This window comes from Pagrus major, chromosome 23 (genome assembly GCF_040436345.1).
Source record: "Pagrus major chromosome 23, Pma_NU_1.0".
NCBI classification, from domain to species: domain Eukaryota; kingdom Metazoa; phylum Chordata; class Actinopteri; order Spariformes; family Sparidae; genus Pagrus; species Pagrus major.
In genome coordinates, this window is record NC_133237.1 from 18,422,097 (window position 1) to 18,444,046 (window position 21,950).

The 21,950-nt window shown below is 43.3% G+C and overlaps 1 protein-coding gene across 1 annotated transcript; it reads right to left on the minus strand.

Moving 5' to 3' along the window:
• Positions 1-4,731: 4,731 nt before the first annotated feature.
• Positions 4,732-20,723, minus strand: LOC141020044 (neurexophilin-1). Its single transcript, XM_073495083.1, has 2 exons — positions 20,667-20,723; positions 4,732-5,505 (listed from the first exon to the last, which is right to left on the minus strand). Exons 1-2 carry the CDS (start codon positions 20,721-20,723, stop codon positions 4,732-4,734), a joined length of 831 nt encoding a protein of 276 aa, XP_073351184.1.
• Positions 20,724-21,950: the final 1,227 nt, after the last annotated feature.

Genomic DNA, 21,950 nt, shown 5'->3' on the forward strand with positions numbered 1-21,950 from the left:
CTTAATCGATCTGGTTTAAAGGGATGTTGTGAGCTGAATGTTTGAACCCATCCCCTCGTTAACAGTTGTCTGGGATTTAATTAAGAAGTAGAATGAATTTAATGTCAATTACATCTTAAAAATGAACGGGGAGTGCAAAGATGAACAACAAAGAAACCAAGAGTAAGAGAATGGGGGGGGGGGGGGGGGGGTGGATGCTAATTAGGGGATTGTGTTGTGTTTGTGCATCATTCCAGTTGAAACATTTCCTTCCTCTCTCTCAACCCCATTTTCATCTCTACTCCTTATTCTCCTTCTATTTCTCTCCATACATGTATATCTGCCGGAGCCCTCGGCACAAATCTTTGTCACATCTTTTCTTTGCCGTTGGCACACAGTATGGGTATGCAAATATGCTAAAATAGAGACTTCAGCATTGTTGACACACACACTTTCTGTCTCTGCCACTAAAGTGGTTGAAGTACGTCTGTGTACTTTATTGATTTTTAGAATGTTGAAAACCACAGTAAATGCCATCATATCATCCATACAGTATATCATCCACATGACATAGAGAAACAAAACCCACCAACAAAAAGATAAAACAGACAACCTCCACTGCATGACCCACATTTAAATACAACTTTATTCAGATCTGAGGACTCTTAGCTTTTATATATATATGTATATTTATGTTTTTGACAGTCGGGTTTTGTTACTATTCTTTGCTGAGTGGGCCAGTGTTGTCTTGCAGTCTCTAAGGCCAAATATCCACATGTCTGTTGGCACTAGATGGGTCTACAGTAAGGCTGCTGTCGTAACAACACCGTCCATCCCACAGCAACACGACTGTCTCTTAGAATCAGTCCAGCAGCCTTTCTTTAACTCGAGAGGGTGGAGTCTCAGTGAGAGTATTGCTGTAAATCTGAGAGGATCGGTAAGGAGCAGAGTGAGGGGCTTCTTCTTGGCAGGTAGCCCACGATGTGTCCTTCTTTTTTCTACACAAGTTCAGTGCTGTTGGCTCACGTTGCCTTGCTTTGATTCTAACATGTGTGAGTATCCAGCTTCTCTCCGGATGCCCTGCAGGAGGGGGGGAGAGGAGTATTGAGGTTACTGGGGCGTATCGGTGTCGGGCACTCCGTTGGCATGCTCTCGAGGAGATCTCATGTCCTCACAATCCAGGGGCTTATGTAAGATGCTTTGAACAGGAGAGAGGAAAATACCTAAACCAGCACATCTTAAGACTGCGTGTGCACACACATTTGTTTGATGGGATATAGATATAGAGAGAAATAGATAGATAGAGACGGAGACAGGGGAGTTCTCACTGCTGATGTTCAGTTGGCTCGGCTTTAAGCCCACAGATTAGCCAGCTCAGCTCAGAGCTACTTGCAGGAGGGCAGGCAGGGGCATCAATGAGGAAGTACCCCAACAGCAGGGTTCAACGCCAGGTTAAGGGAGGTAGAGAGGGTGTGGAGGCTGAGGCCATTGAGCCGGGTCACACACAGGGAGAGGATGACAGCATGAAGACAGAGAGGCATACGACTGAGACGTCTGGAGGGGAAAGGACCAGACAGAGATGGAGGATGAGGATATGGATGAACAGAAAAAGATAGATCAGCACACCAAGTAGCTCCTGAATCAAGATTTTTTTTGCTGCAACGTTTTCGAGCACAAATCTCTTCCTCAGATTTCAAAAGTCTGGAGGTAAAGCAAATAAAAGTCATATTTCTGGGAGCAACTCAGTGTGCGGATCTATCTGTTTCAACTCTGTTAGATTTTTTTTTTTAAGCAGCACCCATCCTGTTGAGCACAGGGATGTGCATGTCTTTTATTTATCATTTTGAAGCTTTGTATCCCATCCAGCAGTCCAGGAAAAGGACCTTCAGACAGGAGTCAGACGATTAGTTTCAGTTGCTGCCAAACCTACATCTATATTGCATGTTCCACTGGGACTCTTTATGTTATGCCTTCAAATAAATACTGCATAAACAAACAGCCACTGTGATGTGGCAGAAATCAGACTCGCTCTCTACAAGCTCTCTGATTAATGGTAGCCTCTTTAGGAAAATCCTTTCTGTGCGGATTCTTGATTGTGAGACACTTTACAGTAAGAAACGAGCCAGACAGGTACTACATGTGGAGCAAGCAGCTGAACCGGCGCATATATGAAATATGTGTTTCAATAAAGCAATCACACGCAGGAGGAGGCTGAGCCAGATGAACAGCCTCCGTCATTGCTGCAGGTGGTGGAGCTGTCTATCGCCTGCAGACTTGCTTGCCATTTGCTCTGGGCCACAAGTTGATGCGGTCACATATGGTGAGAAGCTACCCCCCTCTTTAAGAGTAAATTAAAAACTCAGAGCTTCCATGTGCTGATTTACAAGTCTTTGTTGCTATCTTTAGCCCTGTGTCTGTGTTTCCCCTCCCACTCCTGCTCTCACACTCACCAGCCAAGGCAATACATTTATGTCCAGCCGTATGCTACAGGAGGTCGGCTTCGCTGCTGCACGGGTCCACCTGGGACATCGGCGCGCAGTTCCAGCCAGGAGTGCGCACGCACAGATCTGGTCTATATCCTTGAAATCACAGCACATTAGGATCAAACCGGTTGTGTGATATCATGGTTTAATGACTCTTCACACCTGTCTTGTGACTGTTCATCGTTATTGAACTAAAAAGTCATTGTGCTCTCATAAGCAGGATAGCGGTAACCTCTGAGCACACAGGATGTCAGGCTACCTAATTCACAGCTCCATTGCGCGCTGCTCTCCGCTGATATTGTTTGGGAGAGAAACATGAGATGGGCCAGCCAGTGGCCATTTATCTTAATGAGAGCAGTTAACTCTGGGCTGAGCTGTGGCTGCCGGCTCCACGCAGGAACACAACAATCTCCATGAACGTCCTCTTATCCTCCTACCCGCTGACTTGATTTTTAGGAATACATTTCGCCCTCTCGTTGAAACCTTAATTAGTTCTAAAGGAGATTAAATTATATGTAATTATTATGATAATATTTTCATTTATTCAAGATAACGGGCTGACTTTAGTGAACACAGTATTTGTCGGGAGAGAGCAATCTCCCTCACACAGTCAAAGTTATCAAGGCGTGAAATCAGGAATCCTGACGGCAACAAAATGTAATCTTTTTCATACAGAGGGGACAATAGAAGGAGCTGCATACACTCCTTCTCCACTTTAATTAAAACAGCTCACTGAATCTCTCCCTCTCTCTCCCCCACCTCTCCCTCTCTCTCTCTTAAGTAAGGAGGGCCAGTTCTATCTTTATGCAGAATCTAGTCATTTCCCTCGCACTGAACTTGTTTTAAGCCCTGGCCCTAAATCTACGTTGAGCAATTGCTTTTTCTTGCAAATGTTCTTGTTTTTGTTTTTTTTTTGCTCTATCTCCCTCTTTTCCCTCTTTTATTGAAATGGAGGTGACATAACTGAGAGATATAGTGTGATTAGATTTGGCAGGCAGCAAAAGTAAACTCAGCGCATTGACATTGCATTGGTGGGATGCTTACATGTGAGGATGCAGCCCAGTCGCCAGCATGTAACGTTAGCAGTTAACGTTTCTGCAAACCACAGATACGTGAAAGTTCACACATGTCGTAGGCTATGTAGCATATTGACATTTGTACAATACGCGGTATATCACGTTCACATTATATGTTAATTACCCTAATTTCACATTGGGAGGTGCGAGAGATGATGTGTGACCGAAATTCAAGTCTGCGTTTCGGCATTTGTAAGCGTGACACAACTGGATGCTATTAAGGAGAATTTTGGACAATTTGCAGCTGTGTTTGTGGAGACCAAAACCGGATATTTTTTCCCGGATCGTCACCACAGGTATTCTAAGCCGAGCCATGATGTTTTCCTAAACCTAACCAAGTTTTGTGCCGAATACTAACCAGATCATATGCATAGTGCTGTGACAAGAGAGAAATTGAAAATCGGACCTAAAGACACATAAAGGTTTTGCAGAAACGTAATTGTCTTATATTTATGCTGGCGATTGGGTTGGAGGATGTGGACAGGAAGTGAAAAGATGAGTAAGAAGAGGAACTTTTGACATTTCTCTGGGATGCCCTTTAAAAAATTTTGCGTGAAACCTAAACGATCGTGTGGTTGGTTACACTTTACATTCATCTGCTCTTTGTGAGAAAAAACGATGCTTTGCGTTCCCTCTTTTAAGTTTCAAATTATCATCGTTTTCCCTTTACAGTGCACAATTATAAACACTGTATGTTTGTAATAAAGTCTGGATTTGTACACAACTCTCCGGTGAACCGTATGAGAGCGCCTCACTGAAAACGCTGCCTTGTGACTTTGCAAAAGAGCAATTATCGTAAAGGGTGATTAAAAGGACATTCAGACAACATTCACAAATGACTTAATGGAAGAGAGAAATAGCTGGCGAAAAAGTTGGCATTTAGAAACTGGATTGAGGTAAGAATGTGCGTGTTGGCGGTATTAGATTTTCAGTACCGGTCCAGTTAATGAATGCTGCAGTCAAGCATTCCGAATGCCTCGTTATCTGCATACTGTAGGTTTTGTTTTGCATATATGTTTTTACATCTTACAGTAGTAGTCAGGCTACAGAGAGGGCTTTTTTTAAGGTGTCTTGCAGCCACAGTGGCATTAAGGACTATTGACAGCCCTGGTTTCCTCCTCATGTGTAGCAGTCACTCCTACTCACCCCCCTTTTCCTCTCCCCTCCCACCTCTCCTCCCCTCTACAAGTCGTCTAGCCCGAGGGCAGGTAGGGCATCTCGTTATGGTAGTTGTAGTCCGGGCAAACCTTCTGGACCAGGCGGTAGTCCGTACTGTAGAAGGAAATGTAGATACAGATGACCTTGAAAGGCTTGGAGCAAATCCAGGACACGTGGCTCTGAATCTGCTCCTGAAAGCAGGTCTTGGACGGGTCGTAGTTGCACAGTGAGGTGCGCTTGCTGCGATCCACCTTCTCATAGTCCACGCGGCAGTTGAATATCTTTGAGTCCTTGGGGTAGACCACACTCTGGCGCTCCAGGTCAAACTCCACCGCTTTGACAGGTGGCACCAGGCTGACTGAGATGTTGCCCTGGCCTGTGGAGTTGTGGCGGAAGTAGACGCTGAACGTGCCGTTACCGTGGTCCACAATCTTGCCGGTGATCAGCAGGTTAAGCCTAACCGTCTTGATATTGGAATAGAAGTCTCCCCAGCCGAACATCTTCTTGAACTTGCCGGTCTTAACGATGGGCCGTCGTTTGACCCTGGAGCTGGAGGCGTCGGGTTTGAGCAGGTCGCTGCCCAGCATCTCCCAGAACTCCTGTTTCGAAAACTCCTGCTTGGAGAAAGGGACCGGGGAGCGGTAGGGCAGCTCCAGAGAGGTGGCGTTAGCCGCTCTGCTCTTACTGTGAAGCATCCAGCGGCTGAGAGGCGAGAGGGGAGCCTGCCCGCTCAGGAGGCCCACCGTCTTGGAGGAGTCGTCTGAAGAGCTCTTGGGGCTGGAGGAGTCGTCTTCTTGACCCAGGGCCACCTGGAGAGTGGAGGGGGGGATCGAAGAAGAAAATAGAGAAAGAGAGAGTAGGCAGTTATTAGCGAAGTAGAAAGAAACGTGGACAGAAAACAAATTAAAGGTTTAATCGATACTTAATTTACCGTTCATACCTCTAGTGGTAGTAACCGTGACATTCTATCAATGTTATATAAATAAATAAATGGTTGAGTTTTTGCAGGTATTGCTATTATTACATTCTTTTGTTTACCTGTGAGAGAAAATACTCCTTTATGTCTAGTTTTCACACAGCCGATGTAATTCCCTAAGCTCACTGGTAATGGGCTCATATGCCTCGCCGGAGCTACTGGCAAGGCCGGAGGGATCAAGGAACAGATTCAAACATAAAACCCACCCAGAAACTGAATTCACATAAAGTGTGTTAGTCCTGTGCTCTTGGGCAGTTTAATCAATATTTCTGAGGGCGGACAATTTTCTCCAAAGGCTATAATCCTGTAAAACAATAAAGCTCTGTCATTAAGAAACGCTTTCTCGAGTTGTTTCTCTGACAACAGAGGTTGGAGGTTGATTTATGCACTTATAAAGTGTCTGGATGCACCAGAAACAGCTATGAAATACTTGTTTCTACATCGGCAAAACATCACTGAAGTTACAATCCTCACGTTTCCCTCTTGAGGAATGTCATTTTCATTGGAACAAAGTATGATAAAAGGTCACTTGAAGATCATCTAACTGGAGAAAAATGATTCTGTAAGATCTTCAGTAGTGTGGACTAAGCACTGCTTTCGGTTTTTAAAGTGAGCTTTTTGCTTCTTAGGCACCGCAGTGCGAGTTGAAACTATTATTGCCTCGAAAGATTTGGTCGGAGGATCAAAGTGTTTGAGGAAGGGGGAGGTGGGCAAGCGGGGGGGCTGAAGAATAAAGTGTAATGTCCAATTAGGACTTCCAGTGTTTTAATTAAAGGAAAAAATCTGTATCAGCACACACACAAAGCTGTCAGATGTTAACATCAACTGAGGGGAGGGGAAGAGGACTGAGGGAGATAAGATAGTGCTGCTGTGCTCAGCAGTAGCTTTGTGAAGAGCGTGTGAATGTGAGAGCAAAGTAATGGGTGATTATTCAACGGTAATGATCTATTAACAGGTAGCTTCTGTCTAATGTGCCATAGAAGCATCCAGCATTATTATGTCCTTTGGATTTGGCAGCAGTTAACACACACACTCACACGCACGCACACTCACACACACGCAGACATTGTTTGTGAATTTTGAGTTGTGGTAAACGTGAACAATAAGTGATGCAAATGTGAACCTCGGGATAAGTTTGTGTATGTGTGTGTGCGTTCCACCCGGAGAGATTTTACAATGATGCATAATGCATGCATCCCTGTCTGTGCTCTGATCCATCTACTGTCTTGACTGCCAGGGCTTCCTTATACAGGCTTAGTCAGGATTATTAAGTCCGACTCATTTTTATTCCATTTTATGCAGGTTTTTCAAGCTCGCTCAGATTTGTTCACTTGCGCCGCAGTCAGTCAGCGGTATTGATTTTCTGTCTCTCTAAAAACATGTATTTCCTTTCATAACAACGCCGATCGCATTTCAACTGCCTTGCGAGGATTTCCCGCTGATGTGGTTGTGGTCTGGTGTTTGGACTCTGATGAGAGGACTCCGCTTTTCCCCTTAATCTGGCCCTATTACCATGGGGGTGTTAGAGGCCGGGGCGCCCTCTCCTCTAGTTACCTGTCTGCTGCTCGCTACACTGCCGCAGATCCTTCAGCCTCCCCACGGGGGGCCGATAACAGCCCTGACAAGGACTCCTTCCTCTTGAATCAGATCGTTCCGATAGCCTCTTCCAGAATCCCAAACTCATTAATAATGAACACAAATTTGGAGGAGCTGAAGACGTATTGATTTTAATCTTTTCAAATGTATCTTTGTTTTTTCAGAGGGCAGGCAGGATGACTTTGATGACAAGTACACCATTCCCCACGGCTCCTATTGAAGGACTACTTTGTGTTTGATTTCTCTTCTTCAGTGAGCTGTTGGCTGCTGGGCACAGAGGGAAGCACTCTGCCTGCCTCCCTAGATAGCACTTAAGTGTGCCTGTGGTGACCTACAAAAAAGGCCCTTTAGGGTTCTTGACAAATATTTCACTCTTGATTTCTATGGAACTGCCCTTTTCTTTAAAGATCCTGATCATTTTGCCAGCACCGCCTCTTCTCTGGAGTGACTCTCAGATGGCGCCAACGCTCCTATCTGAGCAAAAACATATTGCAGTAAGCTTTGTTGTAGCTTACATATTGAGCAAGGCATCCCTCCCTCTCTTGCACAGTGTTCATTAGGGAGCCTGAGAGGCCAGGCTGCAGGAGGAGAGATGGAGTGAGCGTCGTGCTTTTGTTGAACACAAGATTTAAGTGTCTGGCACTGCTGGAGGTGTCAGATTCAGTGTGCAGCATCATTGTCGAAAAACAAATGTTAAAATGAGCTTAATATGACTCCGAGAAAAGGATCAGAAACTGAACTAGAGATTACTGCAGCGAGAGAATACATACTGTGTGGTTGTCCGGGCAACCATAATGCCTTAAAGTACAAGTGTGCTTTAATTTTAGCATTTTCTCTGGAGACTCCCTTTTTTCACTGTCCCTTTCCAGTTTCCTCCTGGGGTCATAATCCTCCTGTACTTCTCCTGCTTTATTTACACTTTTTCCCCTTTTAGTTTTTATAACCTGTTTCAGGCTCTACACAGTGTGTACTCTGCTGTTGTGTTGCGCCTCTTCCGCCTTATTGAGTGAGTTACGGACAGAACAAATGAAGAGGAAAAAGCATATTTAAACAAATTCCAGACGCCCCGAAGTATTCCTGTTTCTTACATAAAGTTTTTAAGGAAAGGAAAAGCAGTAAAATCTGCCACATCGAGTGATGATTATGACTTCACGCCACAAGTTTATGCAATTTTACGCGAGAGGGCGAATTATATTGCATTGTTTTCTGAGAATTTAAAGTTAAAATTGAATTTACTTGACATAAAAATGCATTTTACTCATTATGTTGTTATTTTCAGAAATAGATATTTTCTGCATTTTTCAAGGGCAGGACTGCCATGACCCCGCTTTGGTTTCAAAATCCTCTCTATTATTGAGGTTTCAAGGTTGGCAAGTATGCCTGTAGCATTACTTTCTATATACTACACATTTCAGAGGTGGAAAGTGACCAAGTACAGATAGATTTTTCAGGCATCTGTACTTCACTTGAGTATTTACAACTCTCTACTTTTACTCCTCACATTTGTGTCATTGCATGCTGCCCTCCCTGCATATATCACACGGCAGACGTAGCAAGACAAAATGACGTAATAAGATGGAAACAGACAGAGATGGAGACTAGAATAGGGATCAAAGGCGCGTGGTGACAAAGGCAGCAACATGGATGTCGTGAGGTTCAGTCAGCTTTGCACAGAAACTGCCGGTAGAAATGTCCTTCAGAGGGATACTTTTCACTTTACTTGTACTTACTAACTTGAGTAAAGAAGTTGAATCTGTACTTCTACTTGCCACCTCTGACTTATTTGCACACTGGGAGATCTGGTGAACAATGCATCCCTAAGGTCACAGAGGTCACACATTAAACAGCAGCACACAGCATATTTTTCATGATTAAATATTTGAACAATCTCTACTTTTCCGCTCCCATTCTGAAAAACTGCAGACTGCTACATCTCTCTCGCCACTCTGCGTTTAACTAGGAGAGTATATGAGGTGTAGGATTTTACTATCACCGCGCTTCCAGCTTTGACTTATGCAATGTAAGCAAATTGAAATGATGTAGAAAAACCCCGGAGTTCATTGTTGTTTTCACAATGCCGAAAGATTAATGGCTTGCCTCTCTTCAGTGGGATATTTACACATTTTAGCAGGCAAACCCCAAACCTGTTTGTTCACAGCTGAGCACTAATGTTGTCTGCTTTGGGTATTCATGCCACTCACTCTCTTTCATATTTAAAAATACAGTCCAAGAAGTCGTCCTTTGATGATGCACCACAAATATTGTCTATTTTTTTCAGCAGCCAGTGTTGTAACATTGTTGTAATGAGTTTAAAAAATATGCAACAGCAGAGTATTTCCAGGCCTGCAGCGGTGAAGTCAAAGGTTTACCGCTCACTAGGTCGTATTAAATATGCACATTAAACCATCTGCATGGTGTAAGAATGTTGCTTTGAAAGGCCAGGAGAAGTTGCTCTGAGACTAAGTTTGTTTTGTTTCATGAAGCTTGGCAAGATGTATCCAAGCTTTAAGTACTGAAGGCAAAGTGTGGGCGCTGGGCAATCAGGTCTTACTGAGGGGGCGGAGGTTCGGGGTGATTTTGTCATTTGTCATGTGCGCTAAGTGAGTCAGTGAAACGGCTGGAGAGGATGGGAGGTGGCTGCAGGCTCTGTCGCTGTGGTAATTGTGAGTCATTCAGCCTCAGTGAGCACAGGCCCCAGGCCTCTCTCCCAGCAGGGAGTGCGGGGAGGGGAGCGCTCCTCGCAAGCCTGCCAGCTCCACAGGCAATAATCAGCCTGTTACAGTGACAGGTACACCGTTTTAACCCCCTTCCCCCTGGTGACAGAAGCTCACTAGTGCCATAATATAGCACAGAGATCAGGGAGGCACTTAACTGAAATCTGTGCCGTAAGTCTCACAGAAGCAGGGGACTGGTGACAGACCAGTGTGTCAACCAGAGAAGTAGGATATTGTTCCAAAATTAGACTTTCAGACTTAAACTGGCAGTTGACAAGGTTTTTACTTGAATGTATTATTATGGACTAAATGTTGATTGCACCACTGGCGTTTAGATCGGTTCCCTATAAACCTCGCCTTCGCTATGTAATTTATCTGCCACCAGACGGCTGAGTGGTGCCATTTCTATTTGCTTTCATCTCACCATTATAGACTAAATGAATAAATAAACTCATGTTTTGTCCCGTGTTGTTGGTAGTTTCCACTCTGAGGAAACAGAAAGCGATCTGTTTGGGTGCAAGTCTGTTTCCTCTTTAACTTGTTGAGCTGCTGAAAATATACAAAGATTGTAGATATTCTAACTAGGGATGCCTTAACATTTGATTATTTGTTAATCATTAACATTGCTAATCCTAACAAGAGAATCACTCCTATTTCCTTAGAAATGGCAGAACTACAGCTAAAATAAAAATTGATCAATCAAAAGCTTTTGATAATTGATGAATCAGCATTTTATAGCAAAAATACCAAAGATTCTCAGCTTGCAGGTTCTCCAGTGTGTGGATTTGCTGTTATTTTTTCCTGTGTTGTATCATTTTGAATCAAATATATTTGGTTTTTAGATTCTTGGCCAGACACAACAAGGTATTTCAAAACATCACCTCAGGCATTAGGAAACTGAAATCAAGTAAAGCAAATATTGAATTTTAAAAGGGTCTGTAGTCAATATTGTTAGAAAAACAATGGATACAATTGCTAAGCTTAATGTGAACCTACAGAGGTATCATCCGATTTTTGCAGTTCCCCTCGGCTTGACAAAGCATTTGTGTGTCTTTCAGCTCATTATTTTGATTTTCCAGCCGCTAACCGTTTCCAGTGAAAAAGCTTTAAAAAGCAACTGTGCACTGCAGACTAGTGGAGCATTTAGCAGATAGAGAGATGCAGTTTTACACATTGTATATTGAGGACTTCCTTCATTTTTTAAAAATACTAATTTACACTGGAAAAATGCCATTTAAAATTTAAATTTAAAACAAGCAACAACCTTGTTCGTAATGAATAAAAATCTGCAAAAGAAACAGACAGAAATTGTCTAAATCTCTGAAATAAAATGGTCTCTATCTCACTGGAATGCCTCTTTCTGGGTTTGTGTCTTATATTAAGTGTAATGACATATTTTAACATGAACATGTGTGTGTGTGTGTGTGTGTGTGTGTTTGAAATAGTCTTTTTATGCTGTAAAGTAAATGGATTGATAGATTGATTGGTTGATACAGAGAATCTTCCTGTTGAGCCACCCAGTGGGGCTGAAAGCATGTGCTCGTCCTGTGGAGCTGACAAGTTCAATAAGCACTCCATTTTCCTCTGGCTGTTGAGTTGAAATCTTCATCTCTAATATGACATCAATTTTTAATTAAAGACCCAGGCAGCTCAGATTTCTTAAGTGTTCGTCAATGCTTTATTCTTTCCCCCCCCTCCGTCTCCTCTCCCCATCTCCAGATCTAATATGCTCACTGCAGGAGACTTCTCTGTTACATGATTAAAGTCTGAAAATGGCTGTGCCCTTATAACTAATTATTCTTCTGGCTAGTGTAGATCCAAGAGGAGGTGAGGGAGAGAAAGGTAATTTCACAAGAAACAAGCCATTTGACTCGTAATGAATAATTTACTCCGGCTTTGTGGGGGTCACCGGAGCTTAGATCTGCAGTGGGTGAACAAACTCGCCACACTAAATCTGTTTTATTCTAAACTCTTTTCCCAATGTATTCTTTCTTTCTGCATCCTCCACCTGCTTTCCCAGCTCATTTTGGACAGGTTTAGTTGTGTGGTCCCTTGTGGACTCGAGCTCATTTTGTATGCTCAGAGAGGAGCCGGGCGCTGAATTGGCTATCACATTTTTACATTATAAGATATTGACAAGTTGGCGGTGCGAGGAGGGTGGAGAGGGGCAGCAGGGGACGCTTTCTCTGCAGTTTATCCCCGGGGACAGCGTGGAGCAAAGCATGGGCTGATGGGACGGAGCTGATTAAAGTGCTGGTACAGTATTCACACCTGTTTGGTAAAAACTGAAGGGCTCTACAATTGTCTCATAGAGGTTTGGATATAGAAATCTTCAAATGAATGCTGTCTTATTAAGAGCTTAATGCGCCAGCCTTTTTGTTGGATTTCAAACACACGTCTGGGAGCCCGAAAGCACAACTCGCCAATCTCAATCCCCCCCAAAAAAGCAAATGATTACGCTTTCTAGTTCATTAATACGCCATGTTGAATTGCTTCAGTAAAGGTGCTAAGTGGTCAAATCAAAAGACGATGGTGTGTGCTGCTCCCAGCGCTTCGCACTTACAATATGATCATTATACCATTTTTACACTACAATTACAGCATATATGCAGGTTTTTAAACATAGGTCAACCCACTTAAAATAGACTCGTGAATGTAATAATTATAAATCACCCTATGCATCTTTTTCTGCATTCTGTTCTTTAAAACCAAAATCTTTTCATATTGGCCGATATCGACGACATATATACCAATAATATCAGCCAACCAATATATCAGTCGGGCTCTACTTTTTAAAAATCTTTTACTTCAGTCTCTCATTTAAAGTCAATGCTGGCTGAACGATGTTCTAGCGCCGCTCGAATAGAGATGGATCGAAGAGCATTAACGCACCGACGTTAATAAGTTTGACGCACCTCATAGCATAATGTTGGGAAAAGGGGCGTAAATTAGCGTGTCCACCCAGGTGTCATGTTGCATCATTTCCGTGACTACCGCAGAGTCTTTTGATGTGGGAATGGATGCCAATTTGAATCTTTCCCAGTGAAGACAAAAGCCAGATGTTAACGGGCGTTAGTGTTGTGTAAAAGGGGTATCAACGGATCTCAAATACAAATGTGGTTTCTCCCAGAATCCACGAGGACTCGATCACTTCAGCGACATTTCGAGGTGGGCCAGATGTGTCCACATTTGTATTGTGAACACGAAAGCATCCCTGATTGCTTTGAAGCTCTGTCTAGCTTCACAGGTTGCATGCAGACTACAAACCTTCAAAACACAGTTCATTTGCATATTGCACACAGCTCGGACAGCAGCGGAGCAGCACACTGACACAGCAATCTGCTCCTCTAGCTGAAGTCGAACTTTTTTCTGTTTAGCAGCAGTCTTTAACACATTAAACCAAATGTGAGCTAGGAAGTGAAATCTGATCGCAAGTGCTTACTTGTGAAACATCTGACACGCACCCTCACAGGTGTGAACCGCGGTCCAGCCAAACTGACACCAGAAACAACATTGTTCCATTGTTGCCAAAAAGATTTCCTGTGCTCGGTCTTTTAAAGATGAATGCAATCTTTTCTTAGTCAACCAGACCTTAACTTGAGAGGAAACAGTTGAGAAAATGCAGGGCTACTGAAGTGGGGCATTGATAAGTGCATGACTGCATCAAAATGATGCTTCCTGGAGAAATAAAGGTTGAAATAATCATCTAGTCATTGTGGTCCTATATTCTCCAGCAGTACATCCCCAATTCAAGCCAGAAATCACTGCACTCTGCAAAACATTTTCCTATTATCCATTTATTTCACTTGAAACGCTCTTCTTTCAAGCTCAGCCAAATTCTCCGATCCCCGTGGCTGTGCCCTGCTTTAATTGGAAACCCCCATAAAGACCCTCAGCGGGCCTTGTCTGGACAAGTGCACCACTCTGACCCTGAAAACCACTGTAGCGTCACTGGGCAGCGCGCTGGTGAGCTGCACGCTGGATGTTCACTGACGCAGAACAGACTGTTTACAGATTGTGAGAGAATTGAGAATATAAATGGGCTTTAGCTTGACCACTCTCATTCTGGCGTGGTATCCAGCAGCTCCAGTCACACCACGATGAGGTCAGCATGAACCTCGGAGCCTGCGGCATCAGTAAAGCTTCAGTTTCCTTTCGGCGTTAAACTGCACTGACAGCCTGGTGTTCCCCCTTCGAATAAAAACCACATCCCTAGGTCCCACGTCGCCTTATCTAATATTGTGTGGATGCCTACACATCTTGAAACGCTGAAAATTTCACTCTATATATTGACACTTTCCATAACATTTCCTCAATGCGGTAAAAACAACGTTTACTATTGTCAGCTCCAGCAGAAGCTCTCTGAAATTAAAACATCTGTTATGGATTTTCCCATCCTTAGTTATTCCTCTGTGTGAGAGTCAGGCGCATCTTTATCTGGATCCCCTGGGAGTTATACCCACTCCTTCCACCCAAGGCAACGAGTCATTTTTCTTTAAGCTGTGCAGTGTAATCCACCCTTCACTATCCCAACCAGCAGACAAACCTACAGATAGTCTTCCAGGATTTGCTCCGTCTCCTTTGCAGACTCCCAGAGAGCCATGCCACAACAATAAATTGTGCTGGTTTTGAGCAGACATCGTAGTCTGTCTCAGGACAGCTCGGCGCTTCACTATGAAGGGCTGTCAGTGTGTCAGGGAGCATGTTTTCTCTCTGTCTGTCTGTCTCTCTCTCTCTGTCTGCCACGACCGCTGGGAGCCTTAGAGAGGGAGGAGGGGAGCCGAGGGGAGAGGTGGAAGGACGGGGGGGAGGGGGGTCCCCTGCTGGCTTCCTCAGCGAGTGGTCAGGAGGGAAGAGGAGCACCTCTGGGGTCATTCTCGCTGTGGTTGTGCATAACTCAAGCTGTTTTACACCATGGGCAGGAAGCCACAGAGGTGGTCCATTAGCACACCAGCAGCACTGCTCATCCTCTGCTTCTTCATGTTTATATATTGGTTTTCATTTGCTCATTATTGATTTGAACACTACAAAAATAAAAGATAATGCAAAATGTTTAGCATAATAGGTCAAAACATAAGAAAAGCACCCGACAGTTACACCAGATGTGTTGGCAGACAAAAAAAAAGCCAAGATGCCACTTCCCTTCAACAATACACATCAAATTTAAGGATGACAAACAGCAATCATGCAATTATCTCTGCAAGTACCTTCATAAATTTAGATTCACAATAAAGGAGGAATCACTTAACATTTTTTTTTAAATGCCCGGGGGAAAAGTTCACAAAATGAATGACAAATAGATTACTTTTTCCAATAAATCTGACATTTAAAGTTCAAAAAAATTAAAATGAGTGTTTTTGAAATAACAATAACTGAACAATCTGCGGTGGTCACAAAAAAGCACCTCTTATTTCTCCCCAAATATTTTCTCTATAATTTTCAAGAAATCAAGAAAGTAATGATAAAACAGTCCAAAACGTGGAGATAATATTTTCAGTGTTTAATAAGATTTAGAAAAACATTAGCTTCTTTGCGCCACTTGTGCTGTTTACTTGTAGACTTATAGTGTTAATTTTATAGTGTTTTTAATATGCTGTATGATACACACGAGCAGCTTCTGTCCACATGCTGTCGTACAGTTTAGTCCTGAACATTCACACCTCTTTATTTTATTTTATCGTCTGTCACCTTGTTTCTTTGGTTTTCTTATTTCGTTTCTAGCTGTATGTCTATTTCTGTGTATTAACACTAAGAGAAACATAAATGTTTTCGTATGTGCACACACACTCGGCCCAAAAAGCCGATTCTGATTTTTTTAATGATCATGATTTTGCAGTTGTGTCTGCTCTGTGCTCACCCAAAGCTACACTGCAGTAATCCACCATGTATCTTATTTTCTTTTGCAATTTAAGACAAAGTCGCGTTAATATCGTTCCAGTTAAACTTGTTATGTATCATTCCTCCAAGGAGCCATGTTGAAGTGGCTCTCACACTCACTTTCTATTAAAACCATTATACTCTTGGTTCCCCAATTAAAATGAAATGAGTTTTCTTAATACTGAATGAAAGTTTATTCAACTTAATTTAGATATCTGATTTAGTTTATTTAGTTCTGCGATTTAATGCTAAACGGGTAGGTGTTGGGCTGCTTCCCCCCTAAATAAATGGCTAACAAGGGAAGTGCATATTATTGCCCCTCTGCTGATGAAGATGCCACGTCCTGACAATCGTCCCTCTCAAACCGCCCCCTTATGATTCTTTAGGGGAAAGTACAGATGTCATCAGCACAATACGCCTTTCTGTCTGCTTCCACAGCCCTCCTTCCTGATGGAGATTTGACAATTATGAATGTGTTTTGTGTTTCCTGCGTCTGTGTGGGATGTAAGGTGAAGAAGCTTATGAGCTCTGACATGCAGATTGCAACAATGATGGCAAAGACTCAAGAGAGCGGGAGAGCCAAAAAAAAAAAAAAAAATGAAATTAGTATTCACTCTGCTGCCGCTGTCTCACATTTGTGTCTGCATGCAATATATGCTGTATCAGACACTGAGTTTTTTTTTTTTTTTGGTTGGGGGGGGTTAGATTTGTTTTCTCAGGATTTCCGGAGGTATTTCTGCTTAGTGGGGGATGTATCTGGGTGGACAAGGTCAGCGACCCTGCGAGGACGACAGGTATCCAAGAAACATGAATCTAAGACTTTGTGACAGGCCAAAACGGGGAGAGGAGTCTGATGTAGTTAGAATTTGCGCCAGACAGCCTCTGCATTGTAATCTTACACACACATATTTCGTTTCGCACCGTGTGTGCGTGTGCGTGTTTTTACGTCGTCGCTCCATGCTGTCTTGTGGTGTTCGGGGCAAAGCACAGCCAGTTTTGCTGAGATTTTTATGCCTTGTGTCGTCCCAGTTGTTGGACTGCTATGTTGTGATTCGACTGTGCCATTGCTGTGGTGCTCTCTGTGCAGCCTAATCACAATCCCTGCTTTGTCATGAAAGGGATTTCGGCTGTGTGAAGCTTTCGCTGTAAGAACATGATTTGTTTTTAATTGACGATGGGCGTTAAATAAGTAAGTGTTTCCTTGCTGATGGCAAAGTCAAATGGAGGGTGATGGTAAAAGTTGAGGAATGGAAACACACTGTGAGAGCACAAGATCATATTCATACACGTGACGTGTTTTCTTTATGATTTTGACATTGTGTGGCACACAAAACTTGGAATACGTATAAACGGCTTACTGAAATTCCTACAGCAAAAATGTGTCATTCTGTGCAGAGCTGCAGAGGTGAAATTCAGCTATCGAGCCTGATGGCCAGTGTCTGCGTCTGCTCTGAAAGCAATCAGAGGCAGCATAAAGCCGCCCTGTCTCTCATGGCTGCAGAGAAGCTACCTGAGGCTCATCCCTTCCAGAAAATTCTTGTCTGATCTCAATGTGAGCATCCATGAAGAGCCGAGCTCCTGCGTCCCCGGCGATCTTTACCACATGAAGGTTACAGCATGTGCAAGGTCAGAATACCTTCATATTGTGGGTGCGCACATGTGTTAAGTGCAAACATTTCTCCTTGTGCAGTGAGTGAAATTATGATTATTTCTAAGAAAAGTGGAGTGATTTAGGAGTAAATGCACGGGGGAGAGAGTCTGCACTCCATTCTTCTATTCAGATTGTTGAAGGAGGGAAGAGCGCTTGTCGTTCACCTCACCCCTCCCAGATTTCACCGGCTGCTCTGAGGATTCGGATTGTCAATCTTGTGCTGTGCACGGTTCAGCCACACCGCTGCAGTTGTAATTATACGTGGATTAAGTGCATTTTTTAATGTTTTTGTGCAAAAGGAAGAAAGAATCTGAGATGACTACCAATGAGGTGTGTAAAACTCTTACCTCATTCCTTTGTTTAGCACTTTCTCTACTCTATGTACACCTCCTCTCACTTCTCCTCATTCCCTTTATGGTTACACTGATCCTTACCTGCCCTGTCTATTTTCAACGTGTCGTCTATAGGCACCTGTCTTTTCTCTGCACATGGTGTGAACTTAGTACATCCAACATCTCCTGCAGCTGTTGAGTGTTTAATTAACTAAGACTGTGACTTTAATATTAGAACTGAAACGCTTAGTGATTGCCAGAAAGATAATCAGAAACTAGTTCTTGTTCAGAAATGCCAAACATTTGATGGCTGCAGCTTCTTCAACGTGACGACTGGCTGTTTTTCCTCGCCATACCTCACAGAATATCTGAGTATGTCACCTTGGGCTCGAGGATACGTCGATTTTCTGACATTTTATAGGTCAAACCATGAATTAATCTTGAAAATAAAAAGCAGATTAATCAGTAATGAAAATATTGTTGCAGCCCTATTTCACATATTGACTCTTCAGCTGACCGCTCACTCACAAGGCCTGTGAAAGGCCCCCAAACATCAAACTCTCCTCCTAAATATCCCACAGATTATCCTCCTGATACGTACACATCAGCCGCTTGGTTCACTGAAACAAATCCAGTCAGCCTTCTCAGCATCAGAGATGAAAAATAACTCAAACCGCCGCCAAAAATAAACATAATTTCTCAAGCAGTCAATTATACAACTGCGATGAGTTTATATTATTCATAACCCTCCATTCAATTCAATTCAAGAATAATTAACATTTGAAACACATCATTCATCACACACACAACAACCAGAGTGGCACCTTGCGTTAATAGGCATCTATATAAGTAGTCATTTGCAAAAAGGCCCCTGGAGACCGAAACCCTCTCCCTGAGAATTGCAGAGCTATTACAACAGAAAATCATCCAAATCGAATTTTAATGCATAGTAGGCTTATACGATTATTAATCACAGCTCGGTTGCATACTAAAAAGTTACTTAATTTATTAATTGCTCCATAATTTATCAATGTCACGGGGCTAATGAATTACCCAAGATCTCCTGCTGAGGGATGTCATGTACGTTTTTCATAGATACATGGTCTGGAGAGGGAGAAAAAGCCCCAATTAATTTCATTATCATTAGCCACAGACCTTTTGGGCTACAATAGGCTGCAGCCCTGCAGTTCACTAAAACGCTCCCAGAACCAACACAAGATTGAGTGTTAAGCCTATTATCCCACTCTCTTGTATCGAGTTATACAACGGCTGAAAAGGCGCTCATCCCCCATATTTCCAGCCAGCGTGTGGTCTCTTCTTCCTCAGATGTGCTGAAACATCCGTCTCCACTAAATAAATCTGTGTTTAGTCTTTCACAAGCGCTCCCTGTCAGACCTCACATCACCGAAAGGGCCATTACTTTACTCCGAGCACCTGAATAACACCTTAATCTGCAAGCAACCAGGTCATCCTCAAAGGGTCGTCGACACAAACGGGTGCATCAAACAACCACTCAGCCCTCACTTGAATATTTCCGCTGTACTTTTCCTTTTTTGAGTCTTTTTTTTTTTTGGAGCTTGCTCATTTCCTGGGCCCTGTGAAACTCAGCCCAGGGGTTTCCGAGCAGAAGGATGTTGAAGTTTTCTCATGTGTATCGTGAGCTGATTTCTCATTACAGGGTGCTTTTTAATAAATGTGCAAGAACATGAAAGAGGAGTGGGTTGATCCAAATTTGATTGTAAGGTTATGTAATGTTGGAAGTGTTCGTTGAGATTACAGAAGCAGATCATGTTTGCATATCTGGTGTTGGAGGTTAGTGGTGGGTGAGGAAATAAATAACTGAAGGTTTTTTTTAATTAGAATGTTTATTCTGACGAGGTTTCACTCATTTTAAAGTCTCAACACCTGCAGCATATATCCTGTTTTGAATCAGATCTGACACGGAGGTGAGAGTCCTTAAAAAAAGAGCAGCTTTTTCTCTCCTTTCTGCAGATTTTTGACATGTCAAAGTACTCCATCCTCTGTCTAAGTGAGCAGATCTCACACATTATAACCACATGGTGAAAACGCACAACAAAAACAAGTCTGATAAAACATGTTGTGTCTGAATTCTTCTTTTTAGCCAGATGTGAGAGTTTCTTACTTAATTGTAGTTTACACACAATTTTGCATGGGGTTTGGTGGGCTGACACAACCTTGGATGAAGTAAATTCATTACAGATATACCACACTGGTGACATTATTAAAAAAAAGAAGCTTTTTTGTGTTTGTTTCGCTTCTTTTCTTTCTTCTAAAGATAAAAAGTGGAAGGTTGCGCCTGCCTGTAGGTTGTAATTGTCGTGTAATTATTACTTTCATGTGCAGCTACATACTTTTAAGTGATCCGATAATGTAGTCGAGTGTATGATATGGTTCAGATGTCGCTCCAAATACGCACAGAGAGGGCACACTGGTGTTGGACAGTGCGCTCCGCTCCGCTGGGAATAGTGACCGAGCCGAGCCGAGCCGAGCTGAGCTGAGCAGGGTCAAAGTGAACCTTATTTACTTGATGATACTAAATCAGCGCCAAAATCACACAGACATCAGCACAAATGCGGGTGGAAGCAGTGAACAGAGCCCAGCGGGCGAGATTTTATCTCACAAGTGACCTGCACGTCTGGTGATCTATCATCCCCACCAGCCACCAAACATCTGTCCACACTATTTCTGCCTACTTCGATGTGCGAGTTTGGAAGTTTCTCGCGCAAAACAGCACCTGCGTCATTTGGAAGAAGAAGCTCAAAGACTGCGATTGTGACTTTTTTTTTTTTTTTTCTTTTCTTACCAAACAAGCGGTTCCGTTGAGGAGGAGCAGAATGAAGCCGCGGTTGGGACGCATCATTCCGGCGCGTAAAACCCACAGCTCCCCCTCACCGGTTGCGAAAAAACAAAAAATTAAAAAACTCCCGCACACGGGCTGTTCCTCCTTCAGGAAGACGCTCTTCCTCTGGCTCCCTCTCGGCTGACGCACGGTCCCATGTCCAAGACAGGCTGAGCTGCAGCTTCCACAAACCTACACACACACACACACACACTCACAAAAAGGTGTCCCCGCTGGAAACCACTTGGAGTCTCCCCCTTTTTTCTCTCTCTTTTCTCTTTATCCCGGGGTTGAGTCAAATTAGTTGTGCTGTGAGAAATCCATGAATATGCGGTGAGCTGTTATCATCCATGCAAACAAATGAAGAGATCCCAGCATCAGTGGGAAGTGTGTAGATCATATCTGGTCATCGGTGGAGATCCTGAGCTGCAGCCTCCTGCAGAAACTGAGCGATGCTGAGACTAGCAAGAGCGAACACACGTTTTAACAGTTCCTACTCTCTCTCCCTCTTCTGTCTCCCTCTGTGTGTGTGTGTGTGTGTGTGTGTGTGTGCCTCTCTTCTCTCTCCCCCTTTCTCTCTCTTCACCCCCCTCCCTTATCTCTATCTCTCTCCACCTATCCAGCAGCATCTCCCACTTTCTCTCTTTCAGCCACTTTCTCTGGTGCCATCCACTCACTTCATTCCGCACACAATTAAAGCAAATAACAACAATAAACATCTGTTCCACTTGTGTGAGTGCCTCTGTCTCTATTTTCCAGTCCCTCGCCAATGTTTCTGACACCGGTTATTCAACCCACAGCAGCCTGCCTTCACTAATCCACTGACAACATATTTTATTTTTTTTATTTATTTATTTTTTTGGCATTCCTCATCACTGAGCCTGTCATTAACTGCAATCATCACTGCAGGTGTGTGAAAATCAATGATTGAAGGTCTGTTCTCACACTTCACAAAAACATCTCCGGTGCCATGTGGTAAGAGGAGTGTGTCACAAAGCCTCCCCAACAGCCGGTGATCTGGATCCGGGCTGGAGAGTATCGACGCACACGGTGACCGTCACCTCAGCAGGGTGTGATTAATATAGACTTTCCCCCAGTAACACACAGTTCATTAGGAGCAGGTTAATGGACTGAAATGCCAGGAATCTCCACGCAGGTCCCCTGGCTCCCAAAGGCTCCATTTCTGCTTAATTAGACTCATGGATGAGCTTTTTCTCGCTCTGTCCAGCCCAGAAGAAGACCTGATCT

What these genes read in the sequence shown, in the direction of transcription:
- LOC141020044 (XM_073495083.1), bottom strand. Translation starts at nt 20,723, where the DNA reads ATGATGCGTCCCAACCGCGGCTTCATTCTGCTCCTCCTCAACGGAACC. An exon ending in TCAACGGAACCGCTTGTTTG is followed by an intron (nt 5,506 to 20,666) that starts GTAAGAAAAGAA and finishes TCCACTCTCCAG; the next exon opens with GTGGCCCTGGGTCAAGAAGA.